General features: G+C 36.1%; 1 protein-coding gene across 1 annotated transcript; it reads left to right on the top strand.

Moving 5' to 3' along the window:
• Positions 1 to 947: 947 nt before the first annotated feature.
• Positions 948 to 18,836, top strand: LOC104590730 (putative leucine-rich repeat receptor-like serine/threonine-protein kinase At3g14840). Its single transcript, XM_010249470.3, has 24 exons — positions 948 to 1,278; positions 2,329 to 2,482; positions 2,896 to 2,967; positions 3,064 to 3,132; positions 3,208 to 3,279; positions 3,366 to 3,437; positions 3,553 to 3,624; positions 3,748 to 3,819; positions 3,901 to 3,972; positions 4,078 to 4,143; positions 4,236 to 4,307; positions 9,706 to 9,777; positions 9,903 to 9,968; positions 10,135 to 10,197; positions 10,304 to 10,342; positions 10,466 to 10,512; positions 14,089 to 14,450; positions 14,529 to 14,727; positions 15,796 to 15,942; positions 16,928 to 17,046; positions 17,152 to 17,362; positions 17,473 to 17,710; positions 18,036 to 18,186; positions 18,291 to 18,836. The coding sequence occupies exons 1-24, from the start codon at positions 1,173 to 1,175 to the stop codon at positions 18,681 to 18,683; spliced, it is 3,006 nt and encodes a 1,001-aa protein (XP_010247772.1). The 5' UTR covers positions 948 to 1,172; the 3' UTR covers positions 18,684 to 18,836.
• The last annotated feature ends 2,426 nt before the right edge of the window (positions 18,837 to 21,262 follow it).

The following is a 21,262-nucleotide window of genomic DNA, read 5'->3' as shown; positions in this document are numbered from 1 at the left end:
TTCTCAATAATTATAGTCTCGGATCTGCTTCTATCAGACGTTCTCAATACATGACGAGAATATGTTGTGGGGGTAATTTTGTGGAAGATTGATTTAAATTCATAAAATAAATTGGTACAAGTACAAAGATATTTTCAATGTAAGGCAGTAAAAAAGTGCTTAAACCGGCTTTGCCCTGACTGAAATGGAACTCGCAAAGATATAGGAACAATTTGTGGGTAATAGATTTAGAATGAATAATTCTACCTTAATATTACCTATTCTCATAGTGGCCCAATTGGTAGGATCAGGGAATGGAGACTTGGGAGGGCCACTCTGTACATACTACACCATGGTTTTTAAAACCAAACCGGTTAGGGGTCTGGTTACTGGTTCAAACAGTTCGATTGTTCAATCTGAACGATCGGCCTGTTCTGATAAAAAATAAAAAAAATTGAAAAATAGTTAAAATCATTCTAACAGTTAATCGGCCAGTTCAGCGGTTTGCTGAACAAAATCAACGGTTTTAAGGATAAAAGCAGATTTAGGGAAAAATGGAACTGATTTCCCCTTTTTCTGGTCTGACCATTCGATCCAATCCGGTTTTAAAAACCATGCACTACACCACAGCTGCATGTTGCGAATATCGCCTATGAATGACAATAAATAATACAAGAAATGTTCTTTATTATGTATGGATGTAGATGTTGTATATACACGAGTAGTGGGAATTTAGTTCCTCATAGTAGATTGGGAATATCTCCCGTACTTATATGTTATTATTTATATGATGGGACGTAGCTGTGAGGCTGGTGTATGGATCACTTTGAGTAGGTTCTGCGCAAAGGTTGGGTAATTTCCAATCGTAAGGCAGGTAATTATAATAAAATATCAGCAAGTCTCCATCATGCTTGTTGTTTTGCTATCATGGCAAGGCCAAATCTCTTTATTTAAATTTTCTTTCTTCGTCTGGCATGGAAAGATAAGTTTTCAGTCATTCATAGAGTCCAAGTAAACAAAGCTCGGCTGCTCAACTTGCGCTGGAGCTTCGGAAGTTCATAGCCGGCCGGAGGATTCAGACGTTTTGATTTCAGGGACGAAGGAGAACTTCATGTCTGACGTTCCAAATTCAGAGAATAATATTACTTCTTCTTCTTGATCATATCTTTCCAGCTTGAGCTGGAGTGTTGCAGATGGGCTTAGGACGTTCCTTCATTATCTGGGTTTTTGGGTTCAGTTGCTTTTTGGCGTTCGAGTTTGGAGCTGCTCAGAATAATGCGACTCTCGTGGCCGATGAAGGTGAGACAATAATTCTGTAACTGCTTACTGGGATTTTCTTTCTGGAACTGTTTCTCTCAATTTCTTCTTCTTCTTCTTCACTGAAATATATCTCTGTTTTTTTGGGCGCCTGAAGAATCAAATCCCCCCATAAATAACAGTCTGCTGCTTATTGGGTTTTTAGTTCCTTTCTTTTTTGCTGATTTTGGCTGATTATTTGCGGACAGGAAAAGGAAAATGAATGGCTTGAAACATAGTATTCAATGGAGAAACAAATCATCATATTCCTAATTTTCCTGGGGTTTAGCTAACTTAGGAATTGAATGTCATTTGATTTCTTTCATTCATCACTCACTCTGTGGAAAAATGTTTTCCACTGTTCCATTTCCACACAAATTTACTTGCAAATTAAAACAACAAACTAGCATTTTCTGGAAATCTTCTTTTTCTTTCAATTTATGTGCAACCAATTAGAGCCTTATTAGAAACCCGACCTGGAAATCTTCATGTATTACCCACTCTGTGGAAAAATGTTTTCCACTGGTTACAGAATTTGGGTTATAGTGGAGATCTCAGATACAAATGTAAAATGTTGATCATTTTGAAAAAGAAAAGTTAATTTACATAATAAAAATGTGCACCATTAGTCTATGATTTCTAATTAAAAACATAGTATATCTATACCCAAATGGCCAAATGGCCCCCTAAACATTGGAATGAAATTCCGTAAAATTTTAAGGGTCCATTTGGTTTATAGGAACAGGGGTTTCCAATTCGAATTGAAGTAATTCATTTTCATCCTAACTGTTCGAATTGTTTTCCGAGCCCTATTTCTTTATACCTACTCCTGGAGAGTTATATATATCTTGTGGAATTTGATTTTGATTCCAATCCCAACCAATCAGGCAAAGAGAGTAAATGATTCCCATTTCCCATTCCATTTCCAATTCTGTGAGCCAAATGGACCTTAATAAAACAATACATTTTTACGGAAAATTTTCATTAGAATTAGCCACAATTTCTGAGTTTTCTAATTTTAATAATCTTTTTTTTTTTTCCTTTTTGCCGCAGTGGCTGCATTGCGTGAAATAGCGAGTAGGTTGAACAAGAGCGACTGGGACTTCAACGTGGATCCGTGCAACGACTGGATCCGCGTCTCCATTCTTGAATACCAAAATAACGTCACGTGCAACTGCTTCAACACCGAATGCCACGTCACCAACATGTACGACTCTTCTTCCCATATTTCCTTGCACATAAATGGCGCGTGACAGTGACGCGAATTTAATTAGTGTTGCAGCGACGCACCAATGACGTCTCTTGAATCTTGATTGGCGCGTCGCTGCTGCAATCTGAGCGCTAGCGAGTAGCGAGCAATTGGGATCTGCTTCTTACACAGGGCGCCTCACAATGACCTCACAGGCTCATCCCACCAGAACATCTCATGGTGGGATGTGCCCGTGAGGTCGTTGTGAGGAGCAGATCCGGTCTCAGTAGCGAGAGGGTGAAGGTGAAATTTTTGATTTCATCGTCTCCCGGAAAACACCAGTGATCCAATTCCAATGAGCGCGCTCTCATCTTGCAAACTCCTCAAAGATCATTTCCAAAAAGATAACCGGTTATTCGTTTGAATTGCAGAGTCCTCAAAGGTCAGGGTCTACCAGGGGTGCTTCCGCCAGAGCTGATCAAGCTTCCTTACCTCAAAGAAATGTAAGAGCGAGCCGCTCTGTTCTTCCTAGTTTCTTCCCATTATTCACTGTGATTGCTTTTTGAAATGCTAACTAACTTAACTGCAAACCTCGACAGTGATCTCACTAGGAACTACCTAAACGGTACAATCCCTCGGCAATGGGGTTCTTCGAAGCTGGAAATCATGTAAGTACACTTACTCTCCATTCTCATGCAAGGTTTTCTGGTCTAAAATTAATCGAGAGTTATCATTGCGTGCAGCTCCCTTATCGGCAACCGACTATCGGGTTCGATACCCAAAGAAATTGGAAACATCACCACTCTCAGAGAACTGTGAGTTTTCAATTTTTCAGTTTTCCGTTTGTGTACGTACTTCAATTTGTTTTTCATTTAGTTACTTAAAGTAGCTTGAATTTCAGAGTCCTGGAGTCCAATGGCTTGTCTGGAACTATTCCTCCAGAGCTTGGGAGTCTGATCAATTTGGAGAGACTGTAAGGCTTTTCTTTCATTCTCTACTGGGTGTTTGATTTCTTGTCTTTTCTCCAGTTTTCATATTCTTGAAGGACTGATCACTTTGTTCTCTTTCAATGTCGGGGGTGCTTTTAGGCTACTTTCCTCAAATAATTTCACGGGGCAGTTGCCCGAGACATTCTCTAATCTGGCCAACTTGAGTGACCTGTAAGTTCCTGTGGAATGGGTGTATTTTTTATTTATTCAAATCTAGAACTTCTTTCTCTTTTTCCTCCCTCATGGTTAATCGTATTCTCAAGCTAGTAATTAATATTATTTGACGTGGTGCAGTCGAATAAGCGACAACCAGTTTAGTGGAAAGATACCTAGTATGATACAGAATTGGACAAGCCTCACAAAATTGTAAGTGATATTTGATTTTTAAAAAGTAGTATTTCAGGTGGCCTTTTTGGCCTCATTGTTGTGCTTAAAATTTAATGACAGAGTAATGCAAGCAAGCGGTCTTCAAGGCCCCATTCCTTCTGACTTCTCTGGTTTGACGAAATTAAGCGATCTGTGAGTAAAAAGGATTATTTCTTACCTATTCCCTTAGTTTATTTTTCTAATGATCTTTAGTGGAACAATTTCCATAGTTATTCTTGGTGAAATTTTTATATGCAGGAGGATTAGTGATTTAAATGGATCAGAAAGTGTTTTTCCAAAGTTGAATAAGGGCATTAAGACACTGTAAGTTGAATGGTTATATATTTCTAACACTTTAAGTATAAGTTTATCCATTATACTTGAAGATTTTAATTAAAACTAGTTTTGTATTGCAGGATATTGAGGAATTGCAACATTAATGGAACTCTGCCTTCAGAAATTACCAGCATGACAACACTGAAAACCTTGTATCTCTCTCTCTCTCTCTCTCTCACACACACACACTTAAGGGAAATAATGAACTTATTTACCACATGCTATTTTAATTTAGGGTTGTGATTTGGTATTATCCCATTTTTGATAATCTTCCTAGACCTCTAAGTAATATTGAGGTATTTCCTTCAAAAGACAAAAATGATACTTTATATTTTCTTTTGTCATCACAAAGAAAGATATGCTTTGTCTTTTCACTGGGGATCTACCTAGTGACAAAACGAGATTTACCCAAACTAGTACCTTTGTCTTTCACTCTGTATTCTGTAAATCAAAACTTAGCTCCATGGTGGTGCATATTCATCAAGATTTCATAAGAAGTTTATTTTCCTTGGATTTTTAATGCGTTTAAAGGATTAGAGCATGATTTGTTCTAGGAGCACCTTAGTGGGAAACCAAATCCTGTGTGTTAAAAGACTCTTTGATCTTGTGACAATCTTCCCCCTTAATACACCTAACAGGCTAAAAGATTTTTAATAAGTTTACCTAGGAGCACCTTAGTGGGAAACCAAATCCTGTGTATTTTGTTGTGTAGGAGATTTTCACATGATTTCTGCTCTACTTGGGGACCATATAATACATGATACCCATTTATTTGGCTTCGACCCATATTGTACAATGGGTTGAAGGTACATGTTTTTTCCAACACTATTAATATGACTAATCTCAGCTCCGTTATTGCCTTCTAAGTGTTGTTCATTTAATAATTTTTTAAAATAGTTTTTTCCATTTTTCCTTGACTTACCTTTTACCAAGACTCTTTGATCCTCCTCTCTAATGCACCTAACTGTTAGACTACGTATGCCCTTATCTCCATTAGTTTGATGTATACTGACATTTATTGTTGAATAAAATCAGTACATTATTATTTCATGTGTGTTAAAGTGTGTTTTTGTGAATTACCCCTTAGTTGTATGTTTATGAGATTTATGTAAGCTTAAACATTCTCAATTGAATGATGAACTTGGAGAGTTTATCATATCAAGGCCGATACTCCTATACTGCCAAGTTGGTGGAGCAATCTTTCTAAACTGCTTAGGTTAGACTTAGACCTAAGGTATAGTGGGTGGGTGTTTAAGAACAAGCACTTTGTTAGACAAAGAGAATATCCCAAAGTACACTCTCTTTGATGGAAACCTAAAACTGCCGGCGGTGTATTTCAACTTGTTTTGGAATTGGTTTTGCAAAATGGCTTATATTTATAAATAATTTATTTTCATAAAGAGTTTGCAAAATGGTTTTAATTCCGGGATCCATCTAAGTGGAGGGTGTGACACTACATCTTGCAATTAGAGAAAAGGTCCTTGCCAATAGTGGATTTCAACTTGTTTTGAAATTGGTTTTGCAAAATGTACTTATATTTATAAATAGTTTATTTTATAGAGTTTGCAAAATGGTTTTAATCATAGGATCCATCTAAGTGGAGGGTGTGACACTGCATCTTGCAGTTACGGAAGAGGTCCTTCCCTGTTGACAATGTTTGGATAGTATTGATTGAGAGATTAACTACAAATGTCTTGTTGGGCCTATAACCTAACAGGCATTTCTTGGTCTAAACTAATGCACTTGGGCTCATAGGATGGCTGAAACCCAAGTCAAAGTTATAACATAATGTTGGGCTGAATTTGGGTCCAATGTGTTTGGACAATTTGCTAAGTATGACTTAGTGAATTTGACCGGTGTATGAAGGTGTGGGCTGAGCCCTTTTGGTTTAGATTGAGATCTTTGTGGTTCCCATGCCACACAAAGATAAGGTTCAATGGCTAGTCAAAAGTTATGAGAGAATTAGGATTACTTAAGAGGCCAATTTGTTTCCAACTTCCTAGTTTGACTAGGTAGATAGTTTGTTGGAAACTTAAGGTTGAAGAGGAAACTAACTAGACCTCCCTTATCCTAAGTTGATTAGGATTGTTTGCTAATTTGCAGCTTCCTAATCAGCTAGAAGAGTGATTAGGAAACTTCTACTTGGACTCTAAGAGTCAAAGCTATAAAAGTTGTAGAGAAGGGAGACCATGTTAAGCAATGAAGACAAAACGTCTTGCCTTTGCAACCTTAGTTCAACCTAAGGGCAAAGAGGACCTATTTTTCTTCTCCCACCTTACTTTATACAGAAAAACACAGCCTTTTGAGTGACAAGAGAAAGCACACCATTGTTGATTCAATCAAGCTTGGAGAGTGCAACGTATTCGGCATCAATTCTCTTGATAATCTAGCAAGAATGATCTCCACTTTTGGGCTGCACCATCTTCAGCTTTGGAGATCTTTTGGACCTGATTCTTTGGGCATGTTTACCACCTAGGGAGCTGCACTTGTGGACTCTATATATAGTAACATTCTACCCAATTTCTGGAAACTAATTTGGCATAATGATTCTAAGTCAATCCTGTGAGAAAACTTGTTTCTTTTGAGAGATTCGATCTCTCCTAGGGCTGAATAATTTTGAAATTCACGTTTGCCACCATAAAGGTTTGACCTTTATGGTTTCTTCTTAGCCTATTCTTCAGTAGAATGGTTTAAATCTTTGCCTTTCCTTTCTTTCATCTTTAATACACTTAACATGTATTTCTACACTCCCCTCAAATGGAACATATCATGCTCATCTTGCTCCATATTGTGTTCAGTTTTTTCTTTGTTATCCCCTTGGTGAAAACATTTTCTAGCTGATCATTGGTTTTGACATATGGGAAGGAAATTTCTTTTCTAACAATCTTCTCCCTTATAAAGTGCCTATCAACTTCCACATGATTAGTGCAATCATGCTGAACCAAATTGTGGGCAGTATTAATAGCAGCTTTGTTGTCACAATATAACTTAATACAATCTTGGGACTCTACCCCTGAGTTCTTTCAATAGAAATTTCAGCCTAACAATTTGGATACACCATTCACCATGGATCTAAATCCTGCTTATACACTAGAACAAGCTGCAACGTTTTGCTTCTTGTTTCTCCAAGCCACCAAGTTACCTCCATGAAGGATACAATACCCAAAGGTGAACCTACGATTATCAACTGATCCAGCCCAATCTGCATGATTATAATCTTCTAACTACAAATGTCCATGGTTAGTAAAAAATAATCCTCTCCTAGTAGAGGATTTTAAATATCTAAAAATCCTCTAACTGCTTCAAGATGAGGAATATGAAGAACATGCATACATTGGCTAATCACACCAATTTCTTAACAATGTATGGTTTGTCTGGCTCTAAGAGCACCCAAACTTCTTAATAGCAATGCTAAACTAGGCTATAGGGAGCTTCAACCCATAGATAGACTTCTTTAGTCTGCAAACATTTCCTGAAGGGATGACAGCACTTGGAAGATGAAGCATATACACTTGTTCTTTCAAGTTACTGTGAAGAAATGCATTCTTCACATCTAACTGGTATAAGGGCCAAGATTTTTGAGCAACAATAGCTAGGACTTTGATAGAGTTCATCTTAGCAATAGGAATAAATGTTTCAGTATAATCCAAACCATAAGTTTGAGTATACCCTTAGGCAACCAGCCAAACTTTCTACTGTTCTACAGATCATCTAAATTGTATTTTCAGTGAAAACCCATCTACACCCTACTGGATCCTTCTCCTTAGGTAGATCAACCCACTCCTAGGTTTCATTTTTAATTAGAGCCTTCATTCCATTGTCACAGCAACCTCCCATTCGGGTTTAGATAGAGCTTCAGAAACACTTTTAGGAACAGCCGAACAGGAATAGAAGAGATAGTAGAAAGAAAGGCCAAGTAAGAAGTGGGAAAATGATAGTAAGACACACTTAAAAATAGGATGAATGGTATGCTTCCTAACACCTTTTCTTTGAGCAATAGGAAGATGAAGATCATCAATTGAAGGTTCAATAAAATTTAGATAAAACATCATCATCATCAAGAGAAGTGACAGGTTGAGAGTTACCTGGTTCAGAACTTGGATCCACAGGAGGAGACTCTATCAGCCTTTCACCAGTAGACTTTACATCTTTCTCCTTATGCCCTGTGTAGTTTGAGTAGGTTGAGAGTTACCTACACTTCTAGATCATTGGCATTGGCTATATAATACTTCCCCTGACCGTTTGTAGAGGAAGATGGTTACAGAGAAGTTTGGCACCGTCAACTTCAATTGGGACCTAGATACAGGCAATTCTCTGTTTGGCTGCATCAGTATGGAAGGGAGCAGAGAAAGTTCATCAACAGTTCATGATGGGTATAGGATTCAAGCTCGGTAAGGGAACTCAAGTCAGGTTTTGGTTGAATAATTGGTGTGGGAATAGTCCTTTAATGGAAGAGTTCCCACTTCCCCGTCTCTTTTTCTCATTGTTTAAAATGGGAGGTTCTGGTGGCTAATAGCTTCAGTAGAATGGAAATTCCAAGAATTGGTGTCCTACCTTTAGGAGGCAGTTAAATGATTGAGAGATTGAGGACTTGCTTAAACTTCTCTCATTGCTTCAGAGTTGAAATCCCTCACAAGATAAGGGAGATGAGAGATGCTGGAGGTGGATGGAGTGTTCTTAGTCAAATCATCTTACATCAAGCTGCTGGGACCTTCAGCTGCTGGCTTACCTTGGAGAGATGTTTGGCTGCCTCATGTCCCATCAAAAATAAATTTCCTGGTGTGTTCTGCTGTCCTGGGAAAGACCCTTTCAAAGGAATCTCTAATGCACAGGGGCATTAATCATAGCTCATCGGAGTGTCTTCTTTGTGGGTCCCATTTGGAATCTGTCGACCATCCCTTTATTGGCTTCTGCTTTACCAGAAGTATATGGGATTTCTTTTGTAGCATGATGAACTACTTTTGGTGCTATCCAAGATCTGTTAGGGAGCAGCTCAGAAGCTGGAAGCTGCAGGGTTTGACCAAGCGAGGCAAACTCTTATGAAGAACATTCCGTCCAGTGGTGATGTGGGTGATTTGGAAGGAAAAGATAGCAGGATATTTAATAACAAAGCTAAGTCTGAGGCCGAAGTGATTAGGTAGACTTGTAGCAGCCTTGCATTCTTGGCTCTCAGCTCATGAGCTATTCAAAAGGTATTCCCCACCAGGAGTATTTTGATCATGACTCCTTTTGGTTAGAGACAACACATATAATACTGTATAGTCACATGTTGTAAAGAAAGTATTGGACCAGCAACATATAATGTACTTTAGCTTTATCACGTATATGCTACTCACTCCAGCTCTACATGAATTATACTTGCATACATTTATAGTATCATATAATGAAATTACCTTACCTGCAGGGGCAGCTAGCTGAGGCTATCTACCTTTCTAAGCATATTATGTACTCTCTCTTATTTTTGATCATTAATAAAATTTCTAAATTATTATTGATAAAAAATGTAACTACCTTACCTTTCTCTCAATAAAATTCCTTCTTTTCCTACAGGGACCTCAGTTTTAACAGGCTAACAGGAGAAATTCCCAGTACATATGATGCCTTGTCAAGCGTGGATTTTATGTATGTAATCCAATTTTATAGCTTTAATTTATTTTGTGGTAAATTATTGTGTGGACTCTTACATTTCTGGCACAATAAAAAAGCTTCTCAATCACATTACATCCTTGTTGTGGACTGTTTATTAGATATCTAAGTGCAAACTTGCTAAGTGGACCTGTGCCTGATAGATGGCTGCAAAGAGGAGAGGTCATGTAAGTTATTTTTATGAGTACTCAATAGTTTGTTTACAGTCAATCTGTAATAAAGTGTCATTTTATTGAAGGAAACTGATATTTTGTGCCATAGTAATGCCAAATTATAGTTCTTATTATTCTTATTCAAGAAGATGATTATTTGAACTAAACTGTTTTTGTACAGTGATCTTTCCTACAACAACCTTACAGTACAAAACTCAGCTCCCTCTTGTCAACAACGGAAATTGTATGAATACTAAATTACTTACTTGTCACTTCATACTTTGTAGTCTTATCCTTTTGATGTGGTAAACTATTTCTATTACTAAAATCTTTGTTACTATTTTCCCCAGAAACTTATTCAGAACCTCCTCCTCTCTTGGAAATAACTTGTAAGTCTATCATATTTTCACAAATACCTATGAAAGAACTTTGTTGCTTATCATATATTACATGGCAAAACACATAGTAATAAATCATAAATCTGACTTGATAATGAACTGTTATTGACCTAGAACTGGAGTTGTCTCATGCTTGCGGTCTTCCCAGTGTCCAGAAAAAAGTAAGTACTTTTGAAACTAGAATAATGAATATTGCTCTCTCTCTCTCTCTCCCTCTCTGCCTTTATGTTTTTCAAGTATATTTGTGATGGTACTGTTTTATTTTTTTCTTTATGATAACAAAATTATTGTCATTCATATCTATATATTTATTTCAAAGGGAAACAATCTAGTTTAAGAAAAGAAAAATATAAGAGAGAGAAGTAGAAGATAGAATTTCAAGATAATTTCAGCATAGCCTTTTTATTTCTATCCAACTGGTGTGAGTGATAATCTAAGGGCTGAAAATATGGTAATGTTGGAGGGAGTGCAAAGGGAAAAGAGTTTGAATATAAGAAAATTAATCATTAGGGACTACAAATTGGTGGTGGGTTCACTATAAAGCGAGGAGGAAAAGATGTGGAATTACAGAAATGAAATAAAGAAATTCAGATGGTTGACAAAAGATATGGAAGTGAGTCTGCAATGGGTCAAAAGGATTGCTAATACTTTGGTTCATAAACTAATGAAACAAGGGGTGGGGAGAGATGAACCATTTTGGGCACAGTTGGAAGAAAAAGAAGGATTTTTTTTTTTCTGACCAGAAATCCTGTTGTTCCTTTCTGACCACATATTTTCCCTTAGTTAACCCAGGTAAATGCCACTCTGAACAGAGCTCTAACTGAGACTGGCATGCACCAAATTAGGTTCAAAGCCTTCAAAAAGTGATTCCACACTGCTGTGCTGAACTTACAGTGTAGGGACAGATGCCTAGAGGACTCCACTTCCATATTGCATAGGCAGCAAACTAAATCTGAAATATTAAAGCCTTTTTTTTCAGTAACATCTCTTTGGACAGGCACCTCTCCAAAGCTGTCACCAAACCAAAAACTTGACTTTTGAGGGGGCCATATTCCCCCAAATGGCCTGACTGGGAAAAGGGTCTTCATCCTTCCCCACTAGAAAATTGCAAAAGGATTTGACTGTGAAAACTCCTGACTTATTCCACTTCCAAATTCTTGTGTCCTGTGTTTGAATGTTTAGCTGCTACTTTTGTAACAATGCAAGGAGGTCTGCTATCTGCTGAAGCTTCCAATCATTAGAACTCCTAAAGGATGGAGTCCAGCACAGTCTACTATCATCCATCATGAAGGAATCAGTCACCAAGGCTTCCTTTTCTGTTGCCACATTGTACAAGGCAGGGAACAACTCTTTAAGAGTGCTACGAATTGATGCACTTTGACAAAGAATCTCTTGAACTAAAAGAAGGCTTGAAAGCAAGACCAACTCAATGAAACAAAACAATGATAGAAATAAGAAATCTTATTAGGGAAGTTGGTGTGGGGACCTTTGCAATGAGAGGATAATCTCTTTCTTTAACTACTTCAGATGATTCCCTTGGAAACTTGATCCCTGAAAGAGAATTCCTTCTAAAACTTGAATTGCCATATAGGTTGTTCCTTCTATGCCTGAGAAATCCTTGAAAAATCTTCAAAATCTCCACATGAAAACTAGGCAACTTGTGTTTTATTACCTCCTTGCACAAAATTTTGAATTTTCCACATGAAGCCTTGTTCAATCAGGAAACTATTATTGATGTCTTGGTCATTTTCTTGAGATTTAACTTGAGTTCATGATTGTAGTCACTTCCCATTGTAGTTTCCAATCCTTTCTCATTCATTAGCCATGCCACATGTTTTGCACTAGTGCAATGCACAAAACCCAAACTGCAATATGATAAGCCAAAACTTTTTTTTTTTTTGATAAGTGGTAAGAAATGTATTGTATTAATAGTAAAGAAGAGGGCAGAAGCCCTCAATCATATACAAAAGAAGTGTGCCTTTAATGCACAGATCATGTAACTCAAAAATGATGGACCACCATTGATTAGAGAAAGAGCTGGCAGACACATCCACAAAAAGCTTCAAGCACCTGGCCCAGCTCACACACAACCTTTCCACCTTCCCTAGGACTACCTCCACTGCATTGGACTTGGACTAAAAAATCCTTTGATTGCACTCCTTCGACACCACCCAAAAAACTGCAAAAGGAAGGCTATTCCACAGAAAACAACCTTTGTCCAAGAAGCAATTTATCCTCCAGCCTGAGATTAAATCAGCCACAGAGGAAGAGAGAACCCAGACTAAGTGGAAAAACTCAATTAATAAGCCAAAATTTTAAAGTGTTTCTTCATAAACTCGATACCTAATGCCATGGATGGGGAGATCCGCAAATGCCATGGCTGATAGCTTGGCCAAGCAGGGAACAAATAGGGAATACTTGTTTTGGGAACAGCTGTAATCTGTTTTTGTTTTTGATTATGGGGGAGGTCAGAGCTCGCGCCTCTCCTTGAGACACTTGTAACTGATTTTGTCCTCTTTCTAATAAAATTATTTCCTTCTATCAAAACAAAAGCTCAGTACCTATAATTTGCATGGAAACCTCTAGTCAATGAGGAACCTAAGGGCAAGGATGCTACATGTACATGAACCCTAAGACATCCTTGTTACTTAATTTTAGGCAAGGATCAAAGTATCGGTACCGGGTATGTATTGGACAGCTCAGATACGGATATAGATACTGATACACTTTAGAAACGCATGGATATAGACAAAAGATATGGAAATGATTGGATATGCTACGGAAACACATACAAATCACATAAATACATTAATAATACTAAATCTAAAGCTAAGTTATATATGAATAAGGTATAAACACATGAAAAAATGCACACTTTAATAGGTTGTATGAAGAGGAATATTACAATCAACAATACCGTAACTCTAGAACGTGTACACACCATACAATAATTATCACTCTATTTTATAATTATATAATTTTTATTTTTCATTAATTTTGGAAAATTTTATTTATTTAGTATTTTTATATAAATAATAGCTCTATTTTTTAAATAATAGATATGCTTTCATTTTTAACATATAATTGTAAAATAAAACATGTAAATCATTTAAGGTAGGTAAAATAAATTATTTTTCTAATTTTTCAGTTTTATTAAATTTTTAGGGAAAACTAAATCTTAAATTATTTATTTCGGTTTTTATAATTATAATTCTATTTTAGCTTTTATAATAATATCTTTCAATTTTTATTGAAGTCTGGAAAACAGTGCAAAAGTGGTCAATAAATAGAATCGTGAAACGAGCACCAATGGTATCAGTGTGTATCAGACCGTATCCACCAATATGACCTGATATGGAGGTGTATCATACCGATACACACAACTCATGTGGTATAAGGCTAATCGTGGTGTATTCTGTATCCATGATCACGGAACCCCACTGAAGATATGTACAAGGAAAGGCACAAAACAGAAACATATTCAGCTTCCATTTTCTCATTCTCCTATAGTCTTATTGACCCCAAACCCCAACCCCCCATCAAAAAAAATTTAAATACCATTTACTGAAGAAATCAAATTGATGAATTTTCTGAATTCCTTGGGTAGAGGGATCCAAAGCCACATGTTTTGAACTGGAATATGGTAGGCACAGTAGAAGGTTCAGCTTTCTATCTTTATCTTTTTCTTGATTATATTCTGTCATACTGTCAGCTCTAATATTTTGCTTCTGTTTTAGAATTGTACGAGCTTAATATAAACTGTGGTGGCCAAGAGTTAAACATTAATGGCACCAAATATGAAGCTGATTCAGATGCAGCTGGTCCTTCAAATTACCATGAAGTTAGTAACTGGGCCTTTAGCAGCACTGGTGATTTCATGGACAATGGAAACAGTGATATCTATGTTGGAACATCAAATCTGGCAAATGACCTTGAACTGTACAAGAATGCACGCATTTCTCCACTCTCTTTCACTTATATAGGATATTGTCTTCAGGATGGTAGTTACAATGTGAACCTCCATTTTGCGGAGATCATATTTAGCAATGAAAAAAACTATAGCAGTCTTGGGAGGCGTGTATTCAATGTTTATATTCAGGTAATTAGCCATGTAATACAAATATATGCATTCAACAGATTAAACAAGTCATGCCTAATTATAATGATTTAAGTGCAGGGAAATTTGGTGCTGGAAAATTTCAATATCGTAGATGAAGCGGGTGGATCTAGGAAGCCATTCATCAAAAAAATAGATGAAGTAAATGTAACAAGTGGCACTTTAGAAATCCATCTCTATTGGGCTGGGAAGGGATCAACAGCAATACCTTCTAGAGGAACCTACGGTCCTCTTATATCAGCCATTTCTGTAAAACCTAGTAAGTCAAATGCTTGTCCATAGCCTCTTCTCATGGTTACTTTTATCTCTGAGTTAATTGATTGTGTCTAGAATGGGTAATATAAATCTGATTTTCTAAGGCCATGAAAAAGAATAAACTTAACATAACTGTGGTGTAATTTTTTTCTGTTCCTGAAATCTGTAAATAATTTGGAAAAGAATATAAAACTATGGTTTAAAATGTCCATATATTTCCACAACATATTTCCATTTCCCTGGGTACTGACATGAAATGTTATTGCAATGGACACATTCCCTGATGAAAACTACCAGTGCTACGTGAAGTACAACACGTATTATAAAATTAGTTGACAATAGTATTTTAAATATGTGGAGTAGCACTGTGTATGATGGACATGATTACCACTTTGAGCCAGCTCGAATTTCTTTTCAAACATGATATTAAATCATAGTTTTTATCATATGATAAATCATTTGGTTGATCTATTAGAATAATTTGCACTTTCTATATGTTTAAATTATGCTTAAACTCACTCTATCTTATGAAATTTTGACTCTTAAAGTTTACAGGACAACGTCATAGCATATAATTTAACCTATTAACCTTAGTTTTTTTATCTTTGTTTGATGATTTGGAACAAGTTAATAATTTAGAATGGTCTACTTATGCACCTTTTTTCATTACATAAAATAACATTCTGTATTTTTTGCATATTTCACAATGTTTTACCATGTCTATAATTTTTAACAGTATTTCCATACGACATTTGTGATATTCCCAACATATTTCCTATATTTGGACGACTGATGTTTCCACCAACACTAACATTTTAAACCTTGTATAATACATTGACCATGAAGGAGTAGTAATTCGTATAGACAATGTCAAAACAAGTAATTATCTTTTTTCCTCACTTTTTTCACTGTACCCCTTTCTATGATTTATATTGATTGACACAGCCAAAAGAACAAACCCTTGCAAATTAATTTACCATTATGCTATTGAGATAATTGCTCTCTATCATATGTTTCTTTCAAAAATCATTTTTAACAAAGCATAGGTATTTGGTATTGTTTATCCTTGCAGATTTTATACCTCCTTCAGAAGGTGGAAAAGGAATATCTGGTGGTGCTGTAGCTGGAATTGTTGTTACAGTGTTAGTGTTTATCTTCTTGGTCTTGGTTCTCCTTTGGTGGAAAGGCTGTCTGGGTAACAAGACTACAATGGATCAAGGTAAGAGCAAGCTGGTTATATAAATGAATAAATCCTCACAATTCTTTTTTTCTTTCCTTTTTTCATCTTTAGGAAGTAGGTTGGGGTACAGTAGATTAGTGGGAATATTAAAGTTACCCGTCCCAGGACCCCAGATTGTGTAATAGCCTTTTTGGGGGTTTTGAAATAATGTGGAGAAAGGCCATTTGAATCCTGGAATTGGTTTTTGTGTCTCTCAACATATTCCAATCCATGCTAAACCAAGCAGAGTTTTGACATCATTAGAAAAGGAAACCAGAAAAATGAAAAATGCTCCAAATATTCCTGTTTGTTGCATTTAATATATTCTGTTTCTCATTTGCAACATGTAAACTAGATTTCATGCTGTTTATCATCATCATCCAGACCTTGTCCCAACTATATGGGATTGTCTACATTAATCCTGTTTCACCATTAAATTCTGTTCAGTACATATCCATTGTTAAAGTATGAGTGGTTAGATTGTTTCTTACTACTTCCACCCAAGTCCTTTTCAGTCCTCCCCTAGCTCATCTAGCTCTTTCAACTTGTGGCAGATAACTTCTAATGAGTACTATAGATGGTCTTCTATGCAGACTAGATTTCATGCTGTTCATATAAGGAAAATATTAGAGAGACAGTACCTAATGTTGGTCCCAGCCATTTAGGTTCTTGGGATGGGTGGACTCGACACAGACCTAACCTTTGGCATTTTTTGCATAAAATGGCAACTCAGAGATTCAAATTTGCATTCTTATGCTTGTCAGCCCATGATTTTACTACTGCACCAAGGAACAAAATGAATGTATTTCCCATATTCTCCATTACCCTTGGTTCAGAATCTTCTTTTCATCCATGTCCTTCTGGGTATGATTTTCAAGCTCATGACAGTGGATTATGATGCCTCTAGTACAGAATGCAACCTAACAGGAGAAAAGAAATTTGTAACGTATAATGAATTATCCTTGTCTAACTTCTTTTTTGACAGATCTGAAAGGTGTAGACCTACAAACTGGTACCTTTACCTTGAGGCAAATTAAAGCTGCAACAAACAACTTTGATAATGCAAATAAGATAGGAGAAGGTGGTTTTGGACCTGTTTACAAGGTATTCTACACAAGAACAGTCTTCATCTATATCTCCTTGATTCAAATGTATATGTTTCTTCCTTATGAATGCTACAAGAAACTTCACATCACTACTCAAATGCAGGGTATTTTGTCAGATGGAACCATAATAGCAGTGAAGCAGCTCTCTTCAAAATCAAAGCAAGGAAATCGTGAATTTGTGAATGAGATAGGAATGATTTCTGCTTTGCAACACCCACATCTCGTAAGGCTTTATGGTTGTTGTATTGAAGGAAACCAGTTACTGCTGATATACGAATACTTGGAAAATAACAGCCTTGCTCGTGCTTTGTTTGGTAACCTTGGCATTATTTGTTTAGCCTCCTTTTGCTTTTTTCTACTGACATGGGTTGGTTATATATAACAGACTGCTTTTTCTAATTTGTCTTGATGTAATGATTTACAGGTCCAGAAGAATTCCAATTGAAACTGGACTGGCCAACTAGGCACAAGATATGTGTTGGAATAGCAAGAGGTTTGGCATATCTACATGAAGAGTCGAGATTGAAGATTGTTCATAGAGACATTAAGGCCACAAATGTACTACTTGATAAGGATCTGAACCCTAAGATATCTGACTTTGGCCTGGCCAAGCTTGATGAAGAGGAGAACACCCACATAAGCACTCGAATTGCTGGGACTTAGTGAGTTACAATGCTCCACATTTTATTTAGAAGTCATAAATGATATGTTTAACTTCTAATTAAAATCTTGGTGGAAAACGGAAAAGGATTTAATCCACTATGAGAGATTCCTGACTTTTTCCAAATTCTGACTATCCTTGTCTAGCGGCAACTAAATTTGTCTAATTAATGATTTAAGGTGCATGTAAATATCTTTTAACAAAGACATATGTTGGCTTTGTTATGAGAACCAATACTATACTAGAAGCAATATTACTAAATTTTTCATAGGTTACTGCAGTGTCATATATGTAGAATATAATATGTTATAATCTTGACTTTTCAGTGGATATATGGCACCAGAGTATGCAATGAGGGGTTATTTGACAGATAAAGCAGATGTTTACAGTTTTGGAATTGTTGCTTTGGAAATTGTAAGTGGGAAGAGCAACACTAGTTTCAGGCCAAAGGAGGAACGCATTTATCTTCTTGATTGGGTAACTTGACATTACAATCAGTAAAAAAGGGGCTTATTTCTTTATTTCTTCTATGCTTATTCCGGATAAACAGATATGTTACCAACTTTCTTCTTCTATGATAGGCCCTTATTCTTAAAGCGAAAGGATGCTTGATAGATCTCGTGGACCCAAGGTTGGGATCAGAATTCAACAAGGATCAGGTTATGGCAATGATTAATGTAGCTCTCTTATGCACTAATGAATCTGCAGAGCTAAGGCCTGCCATGTCTTCTGTAGTAAGCATGCTTGAAGGCCAAGCCCCTATTCAGGAGCTTGTTTCAGATTCAAGTATCTCCTCTAGTGAAGTAAGGTACAAGGACATGATGAAGTATTACCAAAGTTTAGATGATAAGAGCATCAGTGAGAGCCAGACTCGGAATACATTGAATGATGGGCCATGGACCGGGTCTTCTACATCTGCCAATGATCTTTACCCAATCAAATTAGATTCCAGGTATTTGAATGACAGGGAGTAGAGTGGTTTATGCTACCTTGATGTGTTTCCGTGAGGCTTAGATGTATATGTTTGGCATATTATTTTCACTTTCCTCATTTCTTTATGATGATTGGAGACTGGAGATTTCATTATGAAAGATGGAAGTATACAAAATTTGCAAGTTTTATTCAAATCTGCGTAGCATGCATAAACTTTTACTGAAACCATTATTTCTCTCAAATGAATAATCTAGATTGCTTTGGGCCTCTCTACTTGGCTAATTTTTAAGGAATACATAATAATAGTTGCATCAGTAATTAGGGGAACATATGAACAGTGTTGAGAAATGAGCAATCAGGAATTGTGCAGCAGATTGTATCAAATCGATTTGGATATATGTATATCCAAATTTGATTTGTTTTATATTCGAATTCAAATTGGATTATAATCGAATATTGAATGGTATAAGTAAATTAAACTAAAATTGATTAAACTATTATGGAAAAATCTATTATGTGGGTAGGACATGGTATCTAAATAGTATTCACAAATCAATAAAATAAATTGAAATTACTTGTTTAAAACTTCAATCTATGACAATTTAGTAAAAATACAACGTTCAAACTATATTTACTAATAATGCATATAATATACATTTTATGTATATATGAGGATTATATATTTAAATTGAATCAAATTGGATTTTATCGGATCGGACAGGGGTGTATCAATGTTTGATCCAATTATAAATGGATCAAATTTGAACCGCCCTTAATGGGATTGAAGTTAAATTCAAATTCGGGCAATTATAGATGCTCTTTACAGAGCTACCTGTATCTATCCCTATTAACGCAGATTGATTTCTTGAGCATCCTCTGTGCTTTAACCCACCAGCGATGTTTATAGGGTTCAAAAGGGGAAATCTCCATTAAATTCTTGTATATCAGAAACATCAGCCAAGTCGACAGCATGTTAAAGTCTTCCTTTTTATGAAACCTGCAAAAGCATATACTCAAATAGAATATTTCTTGTTTGCGCAATTTTGGGCAAAAGCATAGATCTTTGAACTCCTACAAGTGAAAATCTGTCACTTCGTTGCTCTCTTGGTTTCAGAAATAGCCATGCCTTCTGTCTATACAAGGGGGATTCCTTGTTACAAACTGCCCTTTGATTCTGATTATAAACATTGCCTATTCCGGACTATATTTTAAGCCCAAACGACTGACAGTAAAAGTTGATTATCATCTAAAATTGGTTGGAAATGAATGTAAAAGGCAAACAACCTGAGAAAGGAGGACACAATGCAAAAAAAAAAAAAAAAAGAACGAAAAAAAAGAAAGAAAAAAAATCAGTGATTTGAAGAGATGGAAATATGTTTGAAATTCCCTTTCTGTCCAAAGAGAGATGGGGATTCAGTTGAAAATGGTACTAATTCTGTCTGATGATGTCTTTCTGTGAACTAAATTTCTGAGTAAATAAGTTCAATATTGGTTGGTTTAGCCATCTTACCTCCATTTAGAAAGGTTAATGATAGTTAACTCCACTAAAGGAGGAGAAAACACAAAAACTCGTTTCAAATTTCAAATAATGTAGGATTCATAAAGTGGGTTAATTTAAAAATAAAACTTGATTTAATCTCTTAAATTAAATAATAAATGGCTCCCCTGGGTCCCCCACACCCCCCCCCCCCCCCGGCTCTACCCCTGCCGCCCCATACCTAGTACGAGGGTCATTCTCTAATTTCTATACATTTTAGAACTCCAAAGATGAACCAGAATTACGTACTCGAATCAGATATCTTGAATCCAACTTTCAAGAATGAAAGGGAGTTCTCATTGGTTATATATATATATGTGTGTGCTCCAGTTCGGTTTTACAGCTATTTGGTAAGCAAAACTGAAGCGAATTTGAAAATATACATTTTTTTAATCGATTTAAAATATGAACAAAGTTGGGCAAACTTTGCATTCAAAGTTGATCAATTTAAAATAAATTTGCTACAGCCTTCAGATTTGCATTTGTACCGTCACAACCAAACAAGAGCAAAATTTACTTCAGAAATATGCAGGCAAAAGTTGGTCAATGTAAAATAAGTTGACTCCAGCCTTGAGATTTGTATTTGTACCATTACCATTTACAACCAATACTGAACGAACTTTGCACCTTTACTCATCTACATATACATTTTGCATTTCACTGTAGACACTATAAATAAATACTGTGGGATAAAGCAACGTTTTCAACCCACCATTGACCCGGCTGGTTGAACTGCTCAAACCATCACCCAGCCTTGATTGAGTCCAGTTATGCTAAAACCTGTTTGTTGGTCAAGAAATGTTTACTTGATCAAAAACCATTCAATCTAGGTGGTTCAACTGTTGATCCATTCAACCCGGTCACTCCGATACCCAAAAACCCTTTTTTGGGCCTCAAATTACAATTTTTACTTTTTTATGAATAAAAAATATAAAACTGAATTAAAATTATATACAAAATAATATTTATATATACATATATTATACCTCAAAAATAATTATACACTTTTTTAATAATAAAATACATGTACATATATAATATATATATATATACCCATTCGACCTAAATGGTCAAAATGGTGAC

This window comes from Nelumbo nucifera, chromosome 3, assembly GCF_055504915.1.
Source record: "Nelumbo nucifera cultivar China Antique chromosome 3, China Antique-T2T, whole genome shotgun sequence".
Classification (NCBI taxonomy): Eukaryota; Viridiplantae; Streptophyta; class Magnoliopsida; order Proteales; family Nelumbonaceae; genus Nelumbo; species Nelumbo nucifera.
Note: the sequence above shows the minus strand (reverse complement) of the source record. Positions and strands in the feature narration are given on the sequence as shown.

Coding starts and splice junctions, on each gene's coding strand:
- LOC104590730 (XM_010249470.3), top strand. CDS start 1,173: ATGGGCTTAGGACGTTCCTTCATTATCTGGGTTTTTGGGTTCAGTTGC. Junction 10,343..10,465: donor TCCTCTCTTGGAAATAACTT/GTAAGTCTATCA, acceptor TTATTGACCTAG/AACTGGAGTTGTCTCATGCT. Junction 14,451..14,528: donor TATTCAATGTTTATATTCAG/GTAATTAGCCAT, acceptor ATTTAAGTGCAG/GGAAATTTGGTGCTGGAAAA.